General features: G+C 46.7%; 1 protein-coding gene and 2 long non-coding RNA genes across 4 annotated transcripts in view; 1 reads left to right on the forward strand and 2 right to left on the reverse strand.

Moving 5' to 3' along the window:
• LOC140710469 (uncharacterized) overlaps positions 1-20,898 on the reverse strand; it is a 286,566-nt gene that overhangs the window by 192,243 nt on the left and 73,425 nt on the right. The gene's annotated exons all lie outside the window — the stretch shown is intronic.
• Positions 1-20,898, forward strand: part of LIPC (lipase C, hepatic type) — a 163,394-nt gene that overhangs the window by 18,141 nt on the left and 124,355 nt on the right. The window contains exon 2 of the mRNA XM_008016458.3: positions 2,702-2,829. Within this exon, the coding sequence (XP_008014649.3) occupies positions 2,742-2,829 (88 nt within the window). The 5' untranslated portion in view covers positions 2,702-2,741. The remainder of the gene's footprint in view (positions 1-2,701; positions 2,830-20,898) is intronic.
• The window catches only part of LOC140710382 (uncharacterized), a 65,182-nt gene continuing 49,880 nt past the window's right edge, over positions 5,597-20,898 (reverse strand). The window contains exon 3 of the long non-coding RNA XR_012091356.1: positions 5,597-7,618. This is a non-coding gene — a long non-coding RNA (uncharacterized lncRNA). The remainder of the gene's footprint in view (positions 7,619-20,898) is intronic.

The raw sequence follows: 20,898 nt of genomic DNA on the forward strand, positions 1-20,898 counted from the left end.
AATTTGGGGGGCGGGTAGGGGCACAGGGTTGGTATTTCAGAGGCACTTGGATTCAGTGGTGTCTTTTGAAGAGTTTATGTCCAGAATAAAATGGGTAGTGGGAGTGGTTACTGTCAGTACCCAGAGGAGAGGAGATGAGGGTGGGCACAGGGGAGAGGAGCCCGAGATGGGTAGCCAGTTGGTTTTACATGCCAGCTTCATAGGAAAAAAAAGTGGAACTTTCAGATTCTGCTTAACTGTGCAGGAGCCAGCCAAGTACCCAGGGCAGAAGTCCTTGCTCAGAAATTGTATATCTGATGGGCGTGGCGGCTCACACCTGTAATCCCAGCACTTTGGGAGGTCGAGGCGGGTAGACCACAAGGTCAGGAACTAGAGGCCAGCCTGACCAACATGGTAAAACCCCGTCTCTACTAAAAAACCAAAAATTAGCCAGGTGTGGTGGTGCGTATCAGCAGCCCTACCTACTCTAAAGGCTAAGGCACTAGAATCGCTTGAACCCGGGAGGCAGAGCTTGCAGTCAGCCAAGATTGTGCCACTGCACTCCAGCCTGAGTGACAGAGCAAGACTCCGTCTCAAAAAAAAAAAGAAAGAAAGAAAAGAAAAGGAAATTGTTCAGTGACGGGATGGTCCGCAAGCTGCAGGGCTTGGGAGGAAGGTACAGTCATAGAACACAGATTTAGACTAGGTCAAGATCATCCAAGTCTGCTGGTGGCTTCAGAAGACCCTTTGAATGAGGCTCGTCCAGGCAATAATTACCATGTTATCTAATTTTACCCACTTAACATTTCCACTTGGATATCTAAGAGCCATCTCAAAGCCCCACGTGGCCAAGGCTGAATCTCTAATCTTCCGCCACCAGACCTGCTTCACTCACAGCTTTCCCTTCTTAGCTGACAGCAACCCCATTAATCTACTTGTTCAAGCTGAAAACCCGGAAGTCATCCTCAATTCCTCTCTGTCTCCCACATCTTGTAACTCAGCAGTCAGAAAATCCTGTGGGCTCTACCTTCCAAATATATCCAGCACCCATCCACCACTCCCCAGTTCCCCTGTTACCATGCTGGGCCAAGCCACCATCACCTCTCACTGTGTCACTGTAATAGCCTCCTAACAGATCTCCCCACTGCACCCTGGCTCAAACCAGAGTGATCTTTTAAAACTATAATACAAATCATATCACCCTTCTGCTCAGAGTCGCCCCCGCTGTATGTCACTGTATAAAAATCAAAGTCCTTACAATGTCTCCCCATTCATTGGCCTCCTTACTATTCCTGGAGCACACCAGGCATACTCCTACCTCAGGACCTTCGCATGGACTGCCCATAGCTCTCCTCCCCAAGATGTCCACAGGGGCAACTCCCTCACTTCCTTCAAACCTTTGCTCAAAGTTTAACTTCCCAATGCAATTCACTCTAATCACTCTGCTTAAAATCCCCACCTTCTTCTCCCCAACCCCATGCTTTTCTTGGGGTGGTTCTCATTGCATTCTACCAGTCTACATAAATCTTTTTTTTTTTTTTTTTTTTTTGAGACAGAGTCTCTCTATGTCGCCCAGGCTGGAGTGCAGAGGCGTGATCTCAGCTCACTGCAAGCTCCGCCTCCCGGGTTCAAGTGATTCTCCTGCCTCAGCTTCCTGAGTGGCTGGGATTACAGGCACATACCTCCATGCCCAGCTAACATTTGTATTTTTAGTAGAGATGGGATGTCACCATGTTGGTCAGGCTGGTCTCGAACTCCTGACTTTGTGATCCGCCCGCCTCAGCCTCCCAAAGTGCTGAGATTACAGGAGTAAGTCACTGCACCAGGCCCTAAATCTCTTCTTTATGATGTCCGTTATCCAACTCCTCCCACCTCCACTGACACATAAGGACTTGTATATCCCACATGCCTACAGCAGGGCTTGGCACATGGTAGTCATGCCAAAATAAAAAAATGTTGAACACATGAAGAAAGTTAAAACAAAACTAGAGGCCCAAAAATATCACAAAAGCCATCTATGGTAGCCTTTTCCCCACCTGATTTTGCTGAGTGGCCTTACTTTTCGTCCTCTACACAGCTGGAACATTAACGAACACAGAGACGGAAGAAGTGTGTTTGCTCTAGGATCACCTCTCAATGAGTCACTTGGCAAGGGCATCTTTGCTTCCCCATCAACTCCTTCTGACATGAGGGTGAAGGGTTTTCTGTCCCTTTCAGTTGTAGAAACGTTGCCCCACCACAGTTTGACCACAAGCATCACTGAACCCAACAGAAATTTGGACCCCCTGGGGGCTCTTGGCACGGCAGGGCCCTTTTCTTTTCCTTTGGGCTTAGCCTGCCATTTGAAACACCACCTTCCTGAGCCAGCATCCCCCTTGCAGCACTGTCACAGGGAGGCTTAGGAAGCCACGTGGAAGCCACCTACCCCGACCTTTAGCAGAATTTCCAAACACAACACAGTAGCTTTAAATTGATTAATTTGGAACTCTGACCTTGGCCCCAAAAGGTAAGAATACATAACAAGGTATTTTATTCTCAAAATGTGTCAGGATAAGAAGCACTTCTGTAAATCGACCTTTTTAAAATAGATATAATTAGATTTGCGGTTGGGGGCAGTAAGGAAAGTGTCTGAACAGTGGATAACATGTTGAGAGGTTAATTATTAATGGGCAGTCTTCCCTAACAAAGTATCTAATAGGCATTCTGGTCTCTTTGGCTTCAGAAATTAGCAAGAAAGCCTGGACCCCGGGTGAAACGGAGAAATGGACATAAGTCCCCAGTGTTTCTCCACTCTCTTGGTTTTATGCATCTTTATCCAATCAAGTGCCCATGGACAAAGCCTGAAACCAGGTAAGAGCCTGACTTTTCTCCAGAGATGGGCGTGAACTTTTCTTTTTAAAATGTGTGTCACAAAGAATCCAGGGGTTTCCGACTGTATGGGACAGAGCTTGCATTCAGAGCATGCCAGGTGGTTCTACACATGACCTCACAGGTTCACAGGGACACGTAGCCATTTGTAAGCAGAAATGAAATTTTAGAAATGCATCCTGGGATTAAAAGTCTTCTAAGAGCGCCTGCAGCTAGCAGCGAAGTCTCTTGCATATCTGATATGGAAACAGTCACGCTAAAAGTTATTCAGTGGTGAATGATCTGAGAGCGATTCAGACCTTCCTGAGAGTTAATGTGGCATCTAATTTGCAACCAGGGAGCCAGGCTTGCAATGAAATGCTCTGTCGTGTTGGGGTTGTCTAATTGCCTGGCTCTCTCAGAAGAGAGGGGAGTTTATGAGAGTTCTATTTCCAGTCAGGTCTAAAGTAGAGATATCATTGCACAATTTCTAGACTTTGTTTTTCTGCCAAAGTTTTAGTCTGAGACTGAAGAATCCAACAGCAGTCCTGCCTGTTTTGTTTGTAAATTCACAAACTAGATTGATGGCCAAAGACAGATCAAATGCCTGATCAGGCAGGTAGAGTGTAGCCCAGCTTCCAGGCTAACCAGTGGACCAATAAATGATGGATCAGTTAATTGAACAATTTGGCCAAACTAGACAGGTGTTTGGGACTTCGTTTTGGTACTGGTTACTGGTCAGGAGCTAGTAACGCTAAGGTAGAGTCTTAGATTTTTCTTTTCTCTGAGACTAGGCTTGGAGAGAGCTCCAACAACTTTGAGAATTAGAAATTCACTAACAGGGGATGTATCTAAAAATTTCAGAAACTTTTTACCCTTTAAGGAAAACGTTGTTCCTTTGTATTTGACCATAATTTTAGGTCATAGGTCAGTTAATAACTGAGTAGTAGTATTAATTATTGCCATTCACTAAGTATTTTCTGTGCCAAGCACTATTCTATTTTTGATACATCATCTCATTTGTAAAGGCACATCCAAAAATGACCCTTACATAATAATTTAGAGCCATACAGGTAAAATTGCTGGTAATATTTATTCCCTTGGTTCACAATGATTTTGCTCAACGGCCTTTCCTGCCCTTTGCCCCAGAATGTTGTATTTGTTTGTTTACTTTTTATTGAAGTTTATAACACACTTCTAGAAAAGGGCCTATAACATAAATCCTCCATGAATTCTCACAAACTGAACCAGTATCCCCAAAGCCTTCCTTGTGTGCCCCTTGAGACTTAACATACACGATTTTTCCTTTGGGGAGATTTTTCACTAATAGAAACACGTCAGTTGCTCTTTTGCGCCCGGCTTCTTTCGTTCAACATTACGTTTGTGAAAGTCAACCATGCAGTTTGGTGGAGTTGAGGCGCATTCATTCTCACTGCTGTAGCATGCCACTGTGGGACCACGCCACACTTCGCTTATTCATTCTACTGTCGATTGGTCAGGGCTTTTTTTGCAATGGAGCCATGGGAATTGGAAGCTGAGGTTGAGGTTGAAGGAAGGGAGAGGGTCTCCCAGGCTTCTGGGTATTGTCCAGATTTTCCTTGACCAATGTCATTGTCCTGGTCAGCCTGCTTCTTTCCCCAGGGCCTGGTTTGTGCAAATGCTGAGGGAAGTGACCACTATTAGCAAGAGGGTTCCTCAGGAAAGAGGATGCGAGTCAGGAGGCCTCTTGTTCTCTTGGAAGCAGAATCTCTTGGCAGAATTCTCTCTGCAGTGAGTGAACCCAATCTGTGTGCATGTGGCTGGTGTGAAGTCTTTCTGGGGAAACTGCAGGGAAGCCAGTGTCCTGTGGTGGAGACCTTGTCAGGCGCATTTCTACACCAATGGTTCTCAACAGGGGCAATTTTGCCCTCCAGGGGACACTTGGCAATGCCTGGAGACATTTTTGGTTGTTAAGACCAGGGAGAGAGTGCTTCCCTCCCAGCATCTAGTGGGTAGAGGCCAGGGATGCTGCTTCACATCCTACAATGCACAGGACAGCCCTCACAGCAGTGAATTATCTGGCCCAAAATGTTATTAGTGCAGAGGCTAAGAAACCATGATCTACGCCAAGCTTCAACTGTCACTCATCGAACACCAGGAAGTACTCCCTCAAGGACCCTTGCTCTTTAGCCCCTCCTCCCAGCCTACTTCTTTTGAGTATTTATTATTAATGACATCTTACTAATGGAGTCACTAATGTGCTGTGCACCCAGCATGTGCCAGGCACTCCACGGACATTTTATCTCATCCTCACCATATGGTTGAGTAAGCTGGCAGTTAAGTGCCTCGCCGGCGGTCGCATAGCTGGTCAGGGCAGAGCAGGGAGAGGTACCCACAGCCTCAATCTGTCTACTGAGGCCGCAGTGCTCTCTGTCGAGCCCACACCCAGTGATTTGACAGTCAGAGGTTTCTAGAAAAGCATTCTGCTCCGTTCCTCTCTCAGACAGTTGTTCCTTCCCTTCAGCACTAAGGGGGGCTGGACAGAGCGAGCTGCTTGAAGCCCCCATGGCACATCACACGTATGCCCAGCCCCCACTGCCTGAGACCCAGGTTCCCCAGTCACTGTTGCCATGAGAGCCAACGCTGCTCCAAAGAGCAACTGCTGCTCCTAGACCCTGGCAAACCCCACCTTCAGGTACTTGGCCCACTATCAACAGGCGCCTTCTCCCTCCCCTCCACCCCAGCCTCAGCTTCCAAATCCTAGGAGCAGCTGAAAGTCACCAATTTAGTCAGTCCCTCATGAATGTCACAAGCATACATGAGCGCCTGCCATACGTAAGGCAGAACCTGAGTACAACTCACACACTCTGTTCACACACCTTTCCTCTCTTAAAAAGCACTAAGGACCCCAAACAGTGTTTATTATGTGAGACATCAATATTTACTTCATTAGAAATGAAAACTGAGAAATCTTTAAAATCTGTTAATGCTTTTTAAAATAATAGTAAACCCTTGCATGTTAACACATAGAATGTAATTTTATGAGAAATAACTTGTATTTTCCAAATAATTTTAAATGGGGCAGAAGAGTGACATTGTTTTACAAAGAAATGTTGCAAACTTCTCTAATACCTGGCTTCACAAGACAGCTGGATTCTCTTATCTGTTTCTGTACTCAGTCTGTTGTGATGTGTTGCTTTGTTTGAAATGTAGGAAGAAAATCTGGCCTCCCATAGAGGAAAAGGGAGGACATCCTAAGGCGATCTCCCTGGGGCCTTGGCCTGCAAACTGCTGTGCTTGTGCAGTGGGCACGGTACAGCAGGGGGCTGCACAGCCATCCCTGCCTTGCAGGAATTTATGTCCAAATGGTATAGGAGTGGGGTGGGGTGGGAATAGGGGGCCATGGGACTGGGTGGAGGGAGGATGTGCCAGCAATAAAAGGGCAACTGTCCGCGGAGAATTTAAATACAAATATAACCAAAAGCTGATCTGCCTGTCATTATCACAATTCTAAAGAATGTCGGCCGGGCGCCATGGTTCGCGCCTGTAATCCTTGCACTTTGGGAGGTCGAGGTGGGTGGATCACCTGAGGTTAGGAGTTTGAAACCAGCCTGGCCAACATGGTAAAACACCATCTCTACTAAAAATACAAAACATTAGCCAGGCGTGGTCGTGGGCACCTGTAATCCCAGCTACTTGGTAGCCTGAGGGAGGAGAATTGCTTGAACCCGGGAGGCAGAGGTTGCAGTGAGCCAAGATTGCGCCATTGCTCTACAGCCTGGGCAACAAAGTGAAACTCCGTCCCCCCAAAAAAAAGAATATCAGCGATAAAGGAAAGCTCTTTCCAGAAAAAAAAATGGTTTTATGGCCTAAGTTCTAAACAATCTCTGTGGTTTCTGTTGGGTTTTATGTAATAAGTATATGTAAGCTTCAAATTCATCACATTTTTATTATTTATCCTTTCATAAATATTGTATTCTACATTGACATTAATTTGGAGAACTCCCAGTTATGCACTTGGCCCCAACATGCACAGATTCAGGGGCATGTTCTTGTTGCAAGGGTAAGTGTGCAATGGTTCAGATCCTTTGACGTCCTTATGTCTCCAGCCTCAGTGGCACTTATTACCTGCTCCTGCATGTAAACAGTAGATTCAAAATAAAAAGTGACAGCGTAGTGGTTGTACAAACAAAAACCCAGAACTTGAATTACTTCAGTTTTGTCATCCTAGGTGACCCCTTTAAGCTTCTCATATGTGTTTAAAATTTAAAGCAATAAAACAGATTGTGAACAATGAGGTGTAACATCTTGTTTGGTAAGTAAAAATTTGGACTCATACACAAAATGTATTTACTGTATTTGAATATCTTAAAGTTAAAATATATTTGTCTTTTTAAAACTTGTTCACTGCTTTATAACTGAAGAACAAATCGAGAAGGTCGTGATGATTGCTGATTTTTACATAAATATTACTGAAAATGCTTTTGTCTTACAGAGCAGAGGGTCATTAAAATGATCTGTTCTGTGTGTCAAATACATGAGGTATACCACTGAGTAATGTATGTAAATGTTATCAGCTAGAACATGGCATGTGATGAGGACCGTGAGAGAGGAACGAGTAGAGAGGCAGAGTTTACTTCCAAGTGGAGGGAAGAAGTCTTCTGGGAGGAGGTGGCATTTGAGTAGGGTGTTGAAGGATGATAGTATCCGGACAGAAGAGAATGAGGCTTTCCTTGTACAATAGCAGAGGTACACAGCTGATAAAGTACATGTGCTTTTCAAGCCCAAAAATACCTTTCAAAAAATAGACCATCTAGGAAGAAAAAGAAAAAAAAAAAAAATCCCATAGAACAGTGTTGATAGCAGCACTGGTTAAACTGCAACAAACTGGAAACAAGTTGAATGCCCAAGCACAAAAGTCGGGGACTCCAGCTATTGCTAAGTCCAACTTCAAACAGGCATTGCTTTGAATACCTACTACTAAAAGGCACAGAAACTTTTGGGGGCAATAATGATGAAATGCAGAAATAAGAGCTTATTGCTGGCCCCTAGACACTCACGGTTTAACACCAGCGATCTTGGCGCAGGGGATGTGTTTCCAAGAGTCCCCAGCCTCCTGAGATGGTGCCCAAGGCTGTGTGTATGTGCATTTTGAGTGGGGGCAGAGGTCATAACTTTCAGCAAATTATCAAAGGGACCTGTGACCTCTGAAAAAGTTCAGTAAAAACTGGTCTTGTAGCTTTGAAAAGCAAGGATAAGCAAATTGTATATGCAATAATGTAGGGGAAAAAAACAGGACTAAAGAATCTACATGTTGAATCATAATTATGAAAAAACTGTAGACACGTGCTGTATATTGCCAGAGATTCTAAATGTATTTAAAGATATATAAAGGGTTTTAAGGCTTTGGAGGATTTTAAGTACTTAAATGTAAAAGAAAAATAAAATAAAAAGTCCCTCATCAGCTACAGTTAGATTGGTCATCCCAAGACAAACCCTGGGAAAGGGATTTTCCACTATCCTTCCAACCTGCCACCTGCACCCAACTTTCCAGGTTCAGCCACACTCATAATCACTACCCCAGCAGGGTCTGTCAGATTTCTGACAGGCCTCCACAATTACACAGAATGTCACCCATGACTAATATTTGAGATACAGTCCAGAGATGAAAGTCATTCTTCCAAGAGTGTATGTAGTTCTGGAATCAGCAGAGGGCCAGCCCCCAGCATTCCCGGGAAATTCTATTTTTCCCGTGCAAGAGACCCTCCCATCCACGGCCAGCCTTCCTAGCCGACAGCTGAGCATGTCTGTGGTCCTGCTGAAAGGCCCACCCTGGAGAGGCGGGGGACAGCAGCCTGTCCTCCACTCTGCTTGCCTCTCACAGGGATCCAGGACTGGAACCCATATTCTTTCATTCTGAGTTGGAGAGAAAACTACAGGACTGACAGTTGAAGGCATGGGGTCTGTAAGCTGACCCGAAAACATGAATCACCAAATAAGTGCGCAGCCAAAAGCCAAGAGAATCCAGTACCTGGCTTCCCATGGTGGCCCTCCCCCTGCCCTCCTCTCCACATCAGCTGCCACAGTGCTGTGGGCATGCTGGGTCATTGCAGGTGGCACAGCAGAGAGAGAGGCATAGAGAGGCTGGGCCCCGAGACAGGGCAGAACAGTCTCCATTTCATCATGAGGGGAATGTCACCACCCGGGCCTCAGCCTGGGTGTCCCTGACAGCCACAGGCTCCACGCAGAACAGAGGTCACAGCGATTCTCACATCCAGGAAGGTGCTGTGCGCTGGCCCCCAGGAGGGTGACCAGTTTTGAGCCGGGCGCTCTCACCCGGGAATTGGGGTCCAGTCCACCAGGGAAAAGGACTGACTAGGGGCCAATAGGACCCTCCAGATCCCTGCCCGGCAGGCTGGACTTCAGCCCCAAAGTGATACCTAGAACAACGGGGCCGAGCCTAGTCTGTCCCGCAGCAGGTGGAGGAGCCGCAGTAAGAAAGGCAGTCGGGTCTTACATTCAGGTACCTACTTGGGGCGAGAGACCAAGTCCAGTCATTCCAGCCTTGGAGGAGTCAGGGCGCCCACCTGGCTTTCCCGCAGAAGGTGCTATTCCTAAACATGGTCACAAAGTAGCGCAGTGACATCTCAGCTGCTTCCGGGTTCCGGGAGAGGGTTTCCGGCTCAGGAGAATGGAGCTTCTGGGTGACTGGAAGATGGGGCTGTGGGCTAACTTCCCTTTCCTCCCCACTTAGGGCTGTATTTCCAGAAGCATTCCTCATTTCATTTTTTCCCCAGTGGGGCTTGGCTAGGGGTGGGCAGGCATGCGGAAACAGTAAAGAGAAAGAAATGCACGGAATGCAAGCGGAAGCCTGTTTGTCTATAGCATTTTCACCTCCACACGTGCAGGTTCATAGTCAGGGCCTGGTGAAGTCAGTTCTGGCACGGCTCTCCAGTGGACTGTCAGTGGCCCTTAAAAATAGTTCTTAGGAAGATGTGTAGGTGGCGACGCTGAGTAGTGTTTATGTTCCAACACGAAAAGCAGGCCTCATTGTGTGTGTCCTGTGATTACAACTGTGTGAAAATACATGTGTTTGAGAAAAAATGCTGGAAGAAAATCCATGAAAATGTTTATATGTCCGTTGAGTTTGTATCTAAACTTTTATATCTTCCCCTCTTTCTGTAATGTTATAGTATGTATATGGTATATTGACACTCATGATTTAAATAATCAGAAAATAAAGTTACTACGAAATGATAAAATAAAGGGGTTTGACTAGATCAGTGGTCCTGGAACTATAGTGGGCATCGAAGCACCTGAAAGGCTGCTTTTTCTATTTGTTTGTTTTTCCCGAGACGGAGTCTTGCTCTGTCGCCCAGGCTGGAGTGCAGTGGCGTGATCTCAGCTCGCTGCAACCTCCGCATCCCAGGTTCAAGCAATTCTCCTGCCTCAGCCTCCAAAGTAGCCGGGATTATAGGTGCACGCCACCATACCTGGCTATTTTTTGTATTTTTTGTAGAGACAGGCTTTCACCGTGTTGGCCAGCTGGTCTCGAACTCTTGACCTCGTGATCTGCCCTCCTCAGCCTCCCGAAGTACTGGGATTATAGGCATGAGCCACTGCCCCGGGCCAGGGCTTATTAAAATAAGATTCTGGGGCCCTAACTACAGAGTTGCTAATTCAGTGAGCCTGGGGGTAGACTTGGATATTTGCGTTTCTCATCAGTTCCCAAATGCTGCTACTGGTGTGGGGACCACAGAGAAACACTAGAAAAAAACCAAAAGAACAAAGACTTGAACCTAGGTTACTGACTTCCAGGCTAGGGTGCTTCCTACAGAAACAACATGAGGCTACAGGGCACACTTCACTTCATTTCTAACTCTCTAGGATTGAAGGGGTGAGAATCAACATCTATTGCTCCCAGATACTGACCTCTTCCCCAGTAGCTACAACCCCAATAATATTTAAAACCCCAAGATGTTTGTGAAAATGTATTCATCCAAAATAAAATATCTACATGCTAAAAAGAAAGCAGTCCTTGAAATGAAGAAAAATTCCCAAGCTGAGCATTACTTGTAATTGGTAGAAAAATAATCATTGCAAAAACTAATTAACCATCCACCCTGAGCCGCTCCTTGGCAGGCCTCAAAATACGATCAAGAAAATTCTTTTCCTATGAGTGGGGCGTTATCAAAGCTAGGCAGAGCCTGTGGGTTATCCATTGACTAGGACTGGCCTTTCCATGACTGCCAAAAACTTTCCAGTGACAAATGTTCCAGCTTCCTTGTCCCAAGAGAAGCCAAAGTGGTAAGAAAACAAACTGCTTTATATTGAAACATAACACGATCAACAGCAGCTGTGACAGCATTTATTAAACCGTCCTCTGTGTACCAGGCCCCATGGTCAGCAGGAAAGTATATCCCTGAGGATACAAAAATGAAAAAGTGTGCATCCATTCACCAAGGACTTCCCACTATGCCAGGGTCTCTAGCCCCTTATGGGATTGTGTGGGGCAGGGAGGTTGGAGGTTGGGAGAGGGGCGTAATTTCAACACAATGCAATTAGTCTGTGTACAAAACGTTACAAGAGCCCTCAGGCAGAAGAGGTTGGCTGAGAAGCCTTTACAGAGGAGGTGATATCCGAGTTCAATCTTGAAGTTTCCTTCAAGAAGTGGAAGGACCTTGTAAGCAGAGGGAAAAAGTATGAACCAGCCTTGCTTGACTCGGAGACTGGAAAAGGGAGAGGGAAGTCGGGAATTCTTGAGATGTGGGGGAGGCCCTGGATGGGGTACATAAAAAGAAGTGGCCAGAGAGAAGGACCGCAAGAGCCATCCTCAGAAATGTTGTCCTCCTCCTGGAGGCAGGGCAGACCACTGATGAGGGGGGTGTTTTTAAAAGGCTGCCTTTCCCAGAGGGTTGATAGCCTTATCTCAGGCTGGCTAAAACCCTGACCACACCCTGATAGAGAGCAAGGTTCCCAGCAGGCAAGGGCAGGGTGGGGCCCAGCAGGGACCAGTTTTGCAGACTCACCTGGCCCTGCACCCACAAACATTCATCTCTTCCTCCAAGGCAGGTCTCAACCTCGGGCAAGTCTCTTTGAAGTTTTCTTATAAACTGCTATACTGAACACTAAATCATGGGAAAGATTAACACCCATGAAAACTGAAGCAGGAGCACATAACCAAAGCTTAATATGAATCTTCCATCTTAAAAATACCTTATTCTATGTCTGAAAAGAGAGCCATTTGGAAATTCCACGTCATATTCTCTTATAGACTTAGAGCAATTTCAACTTTAAAAATTCATTCCCACCTGCATTATATCACTGGATTCTTGCAATAGCCCTGTAAAGAATATTGGGTAGGAATTCTTATTCCCGTTTTAGAGACTTAAACTTTCACTATTGGCAGACCATGGAGAACACAGCTGACATCAATTGCAAGTTAGTTTCTGTGGTTTACTGCAGCAAGGGAGAGCTCACCCCAGACTTGGGTTTGTGCTGGATGAGTCTAAGGAAGGGTTGGAAAGCAAGGGGAATTCTGGATTGGATTCTGTCAAAAAGGAGGCCAATTCAATGATTTGGCATCATAATAATTTCATCGTTAATTATCACTAATTATTATTTAATGTAATCAATAAATGATCTAGCAGATGGGAAGACGAAAACAGGGCTGAGCTGGCATTGATACAGGACCGCAAGTCACTCCTGTTAGTCAGAAGAGGGAGATGTTTAGTGATGGTTTTTGATGTTGGAGAGGCCTCCTCCCTGTCTTGATGCAAACACAGATGTGGAGGGTCTGTGCTGCACGTGTTTCTATTCTGTGGGCATTGTCTCCAGTCACTTGTGAATATTATGGTCTGGCTGATGGCATAGCTGGTTTTTGTTGTTGTGTTGTGTTTTTGTGTTGTCTCTCTCAAAGGAACTTGGGGAATGCCTTGAAGGTCTCTTAATACCTATGCCCTAAGCTGCACAGCTTTGGGTGACGCCCTTTACCTCCTTACCTCTGATCTCAGGAGTAATAGCGTCCCTTCCACACTGACATTCTGGGTGTGAACGGGACTGATTATAATGGTCATCGTGGTGCCAGGAGATCTGCAGTGGTGACCTCCCCTGGTATCAGCTATTTAAATGTTATCAGGAAAGAGAAATGTGGAAACAAAGTTCTATCCATTTTAAGCATGTGACTTTTTACCTTAACTGAACCTTGACTCATTTGCCTCAAGCAACGCAAAGATTCCCAGACACCAGAAGAACAAATACGGGATTCTGTAAGAACAGCTCAAGCAATCAATTGCCCAGTTCTTGCCATTTCTTGCCCAGTACTGTCTTATTCAGCGCCAGACATGCAGCAGTGTTTGATCGAGTGCTGACAATGAAAAGCGATATCTGATGGCTGTTTGGAAGAAAATTCTTACATTTCTTGAATTGAGCTAAGATGTATGGAAAAATAGAAACCACTACTTTTAAGAATGTTTCAAGGTGCCAAGTTCTTTGCCTATTTATGTCAATTAATCCAATTAATCTCACCCTGTGAGATAGGTATTACCCCACTTTACAGATGGGGAAATTGTGGCTAAGAGTGTTGAAGAAACTCTCCTTAGACCACTCAGCTAATAATCTCTCTGGTGTAGCTGAAATGTGGGCTTGCCTGAAGGGCAAAGAGGAAGAACCAAGGTCCTGTGATTCTCACTGATGCTTACTTCTAGAGGTTCTGGAGTCCCTCTGAGAGCCCACATGGGTATCTTAGCCTTCAAAGATATCTCATTTGGTTTTGGGGATTGTTTTTGGCTTTTTTGAGTCTCGCTCTGTTGCCCAGGCTGGAGTGCAGTGGTGTGATCTCAGCTCACTGCAATTCCCGCTTCCAGGGTTCAAGCAATTCTCCTGCCTCAGCTTCCCAAGTAGCTGGGATTACAGGCATGCACTGCCATGTCCAGCTAATTTTTGTGTTTTTGGTATAGTCGGGGTTTCTCCATGTTGGCCAGGCTGGTCTTGAACTCCTGCCTCAAGTGATCCGCCCGCCTCGGCCTCCCAAAGTTCTGGGATTACAGGCGTGAGCCACTGTGCCTTGCCGAGGTATCCCATTTTGGATAGGGGAGCCTGGGACATATTCTGAACCTCTGGGTCTGGCCACTTTTTATCATAAGTTTCTGCTCACCTTACACAACTGGGATTGATGGGCAGGAGCAGCCTCAGTGGCCCAAGGGGAAAAACCTCTGGACAAAGCCCTGGACCCCTCACGTCTCAGCCTCCGTCACTGCTCCTGGCTACCCAAAGTCAAGCCCAGAAACACAGATGTGAGCACAAACCCAGGCAGCCCAGAGAAAGGACAACCCTGTGATGTCAAGCCTGAAAATTCTGGGCTACTTTTAAGGTCACCAGGGATATTTCGAAAGAGCTGAAGCTTTTTCCTCCATCCAAGAATCCTCTAGCTTCCAGGTCGTTTTTATGAGCTGAAGAGGACCCTCCATGGCTCCTCGGTGGCTTGGTAATATCAAGACAACACCTGAGAAAGCTCCTTTCACACAAATCTCTGTCTCACGCGTCCGTGGGAAGAGACCACCAAGCAGGCTTCGTGTGAGCAACATGGCTGTTTATTTCACCTGGGTGCAGGCGGACTGAGTCCAAAAAAGGAGTCAGCAAAGGGTGGTGGATTATCATTAGTTCTTATAGGTTTGGGGATAGGCCGTGGAGTTAGGAGCAATGTTTTGCGGGCAGTGGATGGATCTCACAAAGTACATTCTCAAGGGTGGGGAGAATTACAAAGAACCTTCTTCCATACTCAGAGGGTGGTTTCTGGATGTCAGAGATTTTGCCACACACCAGCTCTGTGCCAGGCCTTGTGCTGGGACCCCAACATGGTCACTCAACATTCACACAGTCTAGCAGTCTGCCAGGACTACCAGGACAAAGGACCACAGACTGGGGGGCATCAACAGAAATGTATTTTCTCACAGTTCTGGAAGCGAGAAGTCCGAGGTCAAGGGGTCAGCAGACTAGGTTTCTTCTGAGGTCTGTCTCCTTGTCTTCTCATGGCTGCGTATCTTCCTTCTGCACATAGTCTTTTATGTTTCTGTGTCCAATCTCCTCTTTTTATGAAGATCCCAGTCACATTGGATTAAGGCCCACCCCAGTGACCTTATTTCAGCTGAATCACCTCTTTGAAGACTCTGGCTCCAAAAGCAGTCACGTTCTGAGGTACTGAGGGTTACAACTTCAACGTATGAATCTGAGGTAACACAAAATTCAGTCCATAACACCCAGCAAACACTTTTCTAGGCCCTGCTGTGACCCGGGTCCTGGGCTTGGCACTGGGAATACAGGGGACACTGCAAATCTCTCTTTGTTCTATTTGAGCTTCCGCAACTCTCCGGGAGGCTTCCAAGTTAGAAAAGAGTCTTACAAATACACAGGAGATTGGAAAGTGAGTAGTAAGTCCACACCAGGCCCAAACAGGAGGCCTGTGCTGAGGGGGTACAGGAAGCAGCAGCCCTGCTGAGACACACAGGAGCCTGCTGGAGCCTGCTGGCAAGCCACTAGTGGGGTGGGAGAGGGAGTGGGGACTCAGGGAGCCTGGGCTGGGGAGGGGCATCTGCCCTCTTCAACAGAGTGACTGGGACTTTCTGGCAGCGTAAGCAATAACTGGCAGGAGACCGAGAAGTCGCCGTTTAGCTGGCCCATGTGCGAGTGAGTGATAAAACTCACCCTCCAGCTCAGCGCCTTATGGAACCATCAACTCTGCATGGATGTGCTCAGTGTGGACCCCAAACCTGCTCCCTCTGGCTTTGAGAGGTGTTTCTCCCATACAGGCTGGCTTTAGCCAGGGGGTTGCCTAGACTCACCCAGACCTCAGACGAGGGGAAAGGGCCAAGACTGGCGGCCACTTTCTCATCATATGCCTGCCTCCCTTCTTTCACCCCATCAAGCCCAAATAGAAGGGTGGGATGATGGCTGGTGCCTGAGGACAGAGCTGGGGCTGGGAGGACAAACTCCTGGGCTCCTGTTCATGTCTGGGCTACAAGATCCTGGCATAAACAGGGGCTCCTGGAACAGGGGAAATAAACCACGGGTCCCTGAGGGAGACTCTGGGTGGGAAAAGAGATCCAGATTTGGAGTCGAAAGGCCTGGGCCTGAGTCCCAGCTCCATCGCTTCCCAGCACGTGGCCTTGAACAAATCACTCCAGGCCTGCAGACCTCGGTCAGTCGTTAGGAAAGAGAAGATTACTATTATAGAGACCCCACTGGGCTGTTTTGAGGGTGAAATGAGACCATGTAAATGAATGCACTTTGAAACTATCCGTTGCTGGTCACAAAACTAACATGTGTAGGCATCTATTTACTAGTCATGTAATACTCACCGGATTCATGTTCTACTCCCAGTGTTTTTCTCTACTTTTTATTACAAAAGTGTTCAACTACAGAAAGAAGTTTGAAGGATGATACAATGAATTTCCATATTCCCTCCAGATAGACTCAATAACTGTTTGCATTTTGGTATATTTGCTTTATCTCTATGTGCATATTTATATGTGTGTGACGTGTAAAACCAGTTGAGACAAGAGGGGGAAGGAAGAGAGAAAGACACACACATATATATCCCAGATGAAAGTTGTGGACATCATGATACTTCAATTCTAAATATTTATATGCTAGTATTTTTTTTTTTTTTTTTTTTTTTTTTTTTTTTTTGAGATAGGGGTCTCACTCTGTCACCCATGCTGGAGTACAGTGGCATGATCTAGCTCACTGAAACCTCCACCTCCAGAGCTCAAGCGACTGTCATGCCTCAGCCTCCTGAGTAGCTGGAATTCATGCCTCTTACTAAGGACATTCTCCTACATAGCCCCAGTACCATCACCACACCTCAGAAAATTAAAAATAATTTTATACTATCCAATATCCACACCTCACTCCAGTTTCCCCAATTGTTCCAAGATAGTTGTTTATAGAGTTTTTCAGACAGAAATCCACTCAAGATCCTCCTGTTGCCCTGTTTGCTGGGCTTCTGCCATGTCTCCCCAGTGTCTGAGGCTGTGAGCATCTCGGTTGCTTGGTGCCAATGCTCACAGTCATCTGTGCTGCCCACTGTCCCATGGCCCCTTGCGGACCTCTCTCCCATGGCGCTGGCTCCTTGCGCCCAGCTATCTGCTTACACACCTCTCTCCCTGCTGGAGGATAGGCACCCCAAGGGCTGCGGCCAGTCTTAGCTTAGCTACTGTTGTTTCCCCAGAACCCACACACGCCTGGCATGGAACAGGCACGTGGCAAATGACGGTTGCATGTTTGAATCTTCATCAGAGGGCTAAGCAACATACACCTTTAAAAAGTGAGTTTTGGCCAGGTGCAGTGGCTTATGCCTGTAACCCCACCACTTTGGGAGCCAGAGGCAGGCAGATCACATGAGGTTAGGAGTTCAAGACCAGCCTGGCCAATATGGTGAAACCCCCTTCTCTACTAAATAGACAAAAATTAACCAGATGTGGTGGTGTGTGCCGGTACTCCCAGCTACCCAGGAGGCTGAGGCAGGAGAATCGCTCGAACCTAGGAGGTGGAGGTTGCAGTGAGCCAAGACTGTGCCACTACACCCAGCCTGGGCAACAGAGCAAGATTCCATCTCAAAAAAAAAAAAGTAAATGAGTTTTAAGTAATTTCATCTGACAAATTCTATACCCCTGTCAGAGTTCATGGAAAGCATCCCAGAGGCCCAGGAGACCTAGCTCAGGCCCTGCCCTACTTCCCCATCTAGAAGTGACCACTTGGGCTCTGAAATCACTTGGGCTCTTGACTAGTCTGCGCTCGACACCTGTGACAGGACCATCGACTGAGAGGGAGAGCTGCCCTCCAGACCACAAGTCTCCTCTGGAAAACACACACGTACATGAGAAGCTGGCTCTGTTCCCATTATACGTCTTACAGAAGTGATTCCAAGTCTTGCGAGTTTCTGTGGAACCAGAAAACCACTTCCAGACAAGCAGGAGTGAGAAGAGGGGCATGCACATCATGTTTGTGTCACTTTCTTGCATGTATCACTTCACCACGATGCTCAGGACCTCAGTGAGAGTTTTCGATTCTCCCAGCTTCAAATTGTGCTTTCCAGAGCAGAGCTTCTCAAAATTTCAAGTGCCTGTGAATCATCTGGGGAGCTTGATGCAATCAATGTTTTTTTAAAAGTAGATTTGGGATGGGCTCCGAGATCTGAATTTCTAACAAGTGGTCTGGGTGACACCAGTGCCACTGGTCCCTGAATTACACTTTGGGAAGCAAAGTTCTAAAGGTCACAAAAATAACTTCTCATTTCTTCAGTGAACTGGTAATTAGCACCTATGGCTAAATATAAGGCAGTGTTCTAGCATCAGAGGAACAAGGAAATGGGAAGAAATACAAAGAAGAATAAGACACAGGCCTTTGACTCAAATCCAACTGGATATCCCTTTATACTTCATCTAGCATTTTGCGTAAGTTGGTTGAATTCTGACAATAACCTATAATCTATAAAATATACATTGTTATTCTCACTTTACGTATGAGGAAACTGGGATTGATACAGCCTAATTGTCATGTTCCCCACTAGTAAAAGAATGCAATGAGGTTTGAAATGAGGCCAGTGGTGTTCTGCACGCACCTAACACTTAATCTGAAGCACTTCCCGTCAAGTCCCCAGACCTGATGGAGAAAGGGCGGGGGAGAAAACGACCTAGCTCAGGGCTGGCCCTTGAAGCAGAACTGGCAGTGGCCATGGGGAAAGGGTGGGAGTGGTGGCAAGGCGGAGGCTTCTAGTAACTACCAGAAAGGAGAAGGGGTACCTAAAAAGTTACTCCTAGCTGCCTCCCCTAGGGTCTTCTGGCTGTTTCTAGTAATGTATATTCCTGCTGATGCTCAAGCCCTTTGTAATAAGTTCCTAACATGGTATCGAATACTGCCCATACTAGCAAACTTCAGCCATACATTAGGGCCCAAATGTTGTCACCAAAAGACTGTGTGACTTTGGATAAATCACTCTCCTCTCACCTGGACTAGGGTTGGGAGCTCTTCAAGTCCCTTCCTGTCTGCCAAAAGGTTTCTAAGCAGTTTCCAAGCCATTTCTTGCAGTTTTCCCATCAAGCCAGGTGAAGGCATGTGTTATGTCCTCATCACGGTCCCCCAGCCCCCTCTTCTTAGCTCAGGACTGGGGCTTTCTGGGGCTCACCTACAGTCTTCCTCTTTCCCTTCCTAACTTCACATGCATTTATCAGGCACATACTCTGCATCAAACCTGTGCTCAGGGCTAGGGAGGCAAAGGTAAATAAGATGCACTCCCTCCCTGGGGAGGAGACGTAAAACAGACCACAGGTGCCCTGCAGCGTGGCTGGCTCAGGCTCTCAGGGTGTGAAGGAGAGCACCCCACTCAGCACTGGCAGAAGCCAGCAGGCCTAAGTGGGCCTTAACCACATGCCAGGCCTGGCTCGGAGCTTCCCTGGAAGATTCTACTTAACCCCCAGCAACCCTCAAAGAAAAATGCTAGTATTGTCTCCCCATTTTAAAAATGGGAAAACAGGCTTAACAAGGTCAGATGACTGGCTCAACATCACACAGCTAATATGGACTCAGTGAAATATATGCAAAAATACTCAGCAGAGTGGCAAGTCGTAACTAACGGTGACTAAAATACCTTTTCAAACGACAGAACAGAGAGTGGGGACAGACAGTAATCCGCACTCTCAGACACAAAACTGACAAGTGGGAGAAAGGTTTATCTCCCCTAAAGCACAAAAACCAGGCTTGGGACCGGCCACACAAGATGAGAAAATCGCTGAGAAGAGAAGCAGGAGAGACTTCGGAAGAGGGCTTGGCAGGCCGGAAAGTGCTGGGTGCACACAGGGGGCAGCAGGGCTCAAACAAAGAAGGGAGCCCAGGGCAGGAGGGAGCGATTAGTCATGCCGGGGAGGCTCCAAGGGCCCTTTGTCCTTCCTAGATGGCTGCTCATATTCCTGTCTGCAAGCACCCCAGGCTCAGCTGCTCCATGCTTCAGCCGCCACACCCCCCACCTGGGTAATGGAGCGTTATGAAGCATGTTGGCGGCCATCGATTGGGGCTAAACTCTACGCTCCTTGGGTTGTGTTTCCAAGGATGCTCTGCTAAGATCCACAGCAGAGGTGCATCTCTCTCCTCATTCGATGGCTTGGAATTAAAATGCCACCCAACATTCTCTGCCAAAGAAATGAAGATTTATGGGTCCGTCAATATCAACACATGTTAGCCATTATTTGAGTCTCCTTGCTGCTTGGGACTGATTGCTATTTACTTTGAAAGATAAATGTGGTTTTATAATCCATGCGGGTTGCTGGGAGGAATGGGTTTTAAATGCATTTGTTCTTTTTTTTTTTTTTTTTTTTTTTTTTTAAGACAGAGTCTCACTCTGTCACCCAGGCTGGAGTGCAGTAGCATGATCCTGGCTCACTGCAATCTCCTCCTCTAGGTTCGAGCGATTCTCCTGTGTCAGCCTCCCTAGTAGCTGGGATTACAGGCATGTGCCACCACACCCTGCTAATTTTTGTATTTTTAGTAGAGACAGGGTTTCGCCATGTTGGCCAGGCTGGTCTTAAACTCCTGACTTCAAGTGATCCCCACGCCTCCGTCTCCCAAAGTGTTGGGATTACAGGCGTGAGCCACCATGCCCAGCCTTGGGTTTTAAATGCATTTGTTTCTTCCCTTGGAGACCTTTCTATTCCACTTCATTCTGCTTTGTCTGGTGGTGTGGGCCCCACCCTGTCCCCACCATCAGATATTCTAATGTCCTCCGAGGCTCTGGAACAAAGACCAGAGGGACCAGCCTGTCCTCTGTCCAGAATCATCAGTGTGACAGTATGAAGAGACCCTTAGCACCTTAGTAGAAAAATTGCCTGTCTTATGGGCTGACACCACTCATATATGATCTGGGGCAAGGATCAAGACCCCCCAAGGAGCTTGCTTGAGGAGCAATAGGTAGTCGCCTCTTTGCCTCTTCTGGTCTTTTGTGTTTCTGTGTGTGGTGTGTAAAGTGAGTCAGGAGCTAAATCAATTAGGTCACTGGTTCTCAAACTTGAGTGTGCATCAGAATCCACTGAAGAGCTTTTTAAA

This window comes from Chlorocebus sabaeus, chromosome 26 (assembly GCF_047675955.1).
Source record: "Chlorocebus sabaeus isolate Y175 chromosome 26, mChlSab1.0.hap1, whole genome shotgun sequence".
NCBI lineage: Eukaryota > Metazoa > Chordata > Mammalia > Primates > Cercopithecidae > Chlorocebus > Chlorocebus sabaeus.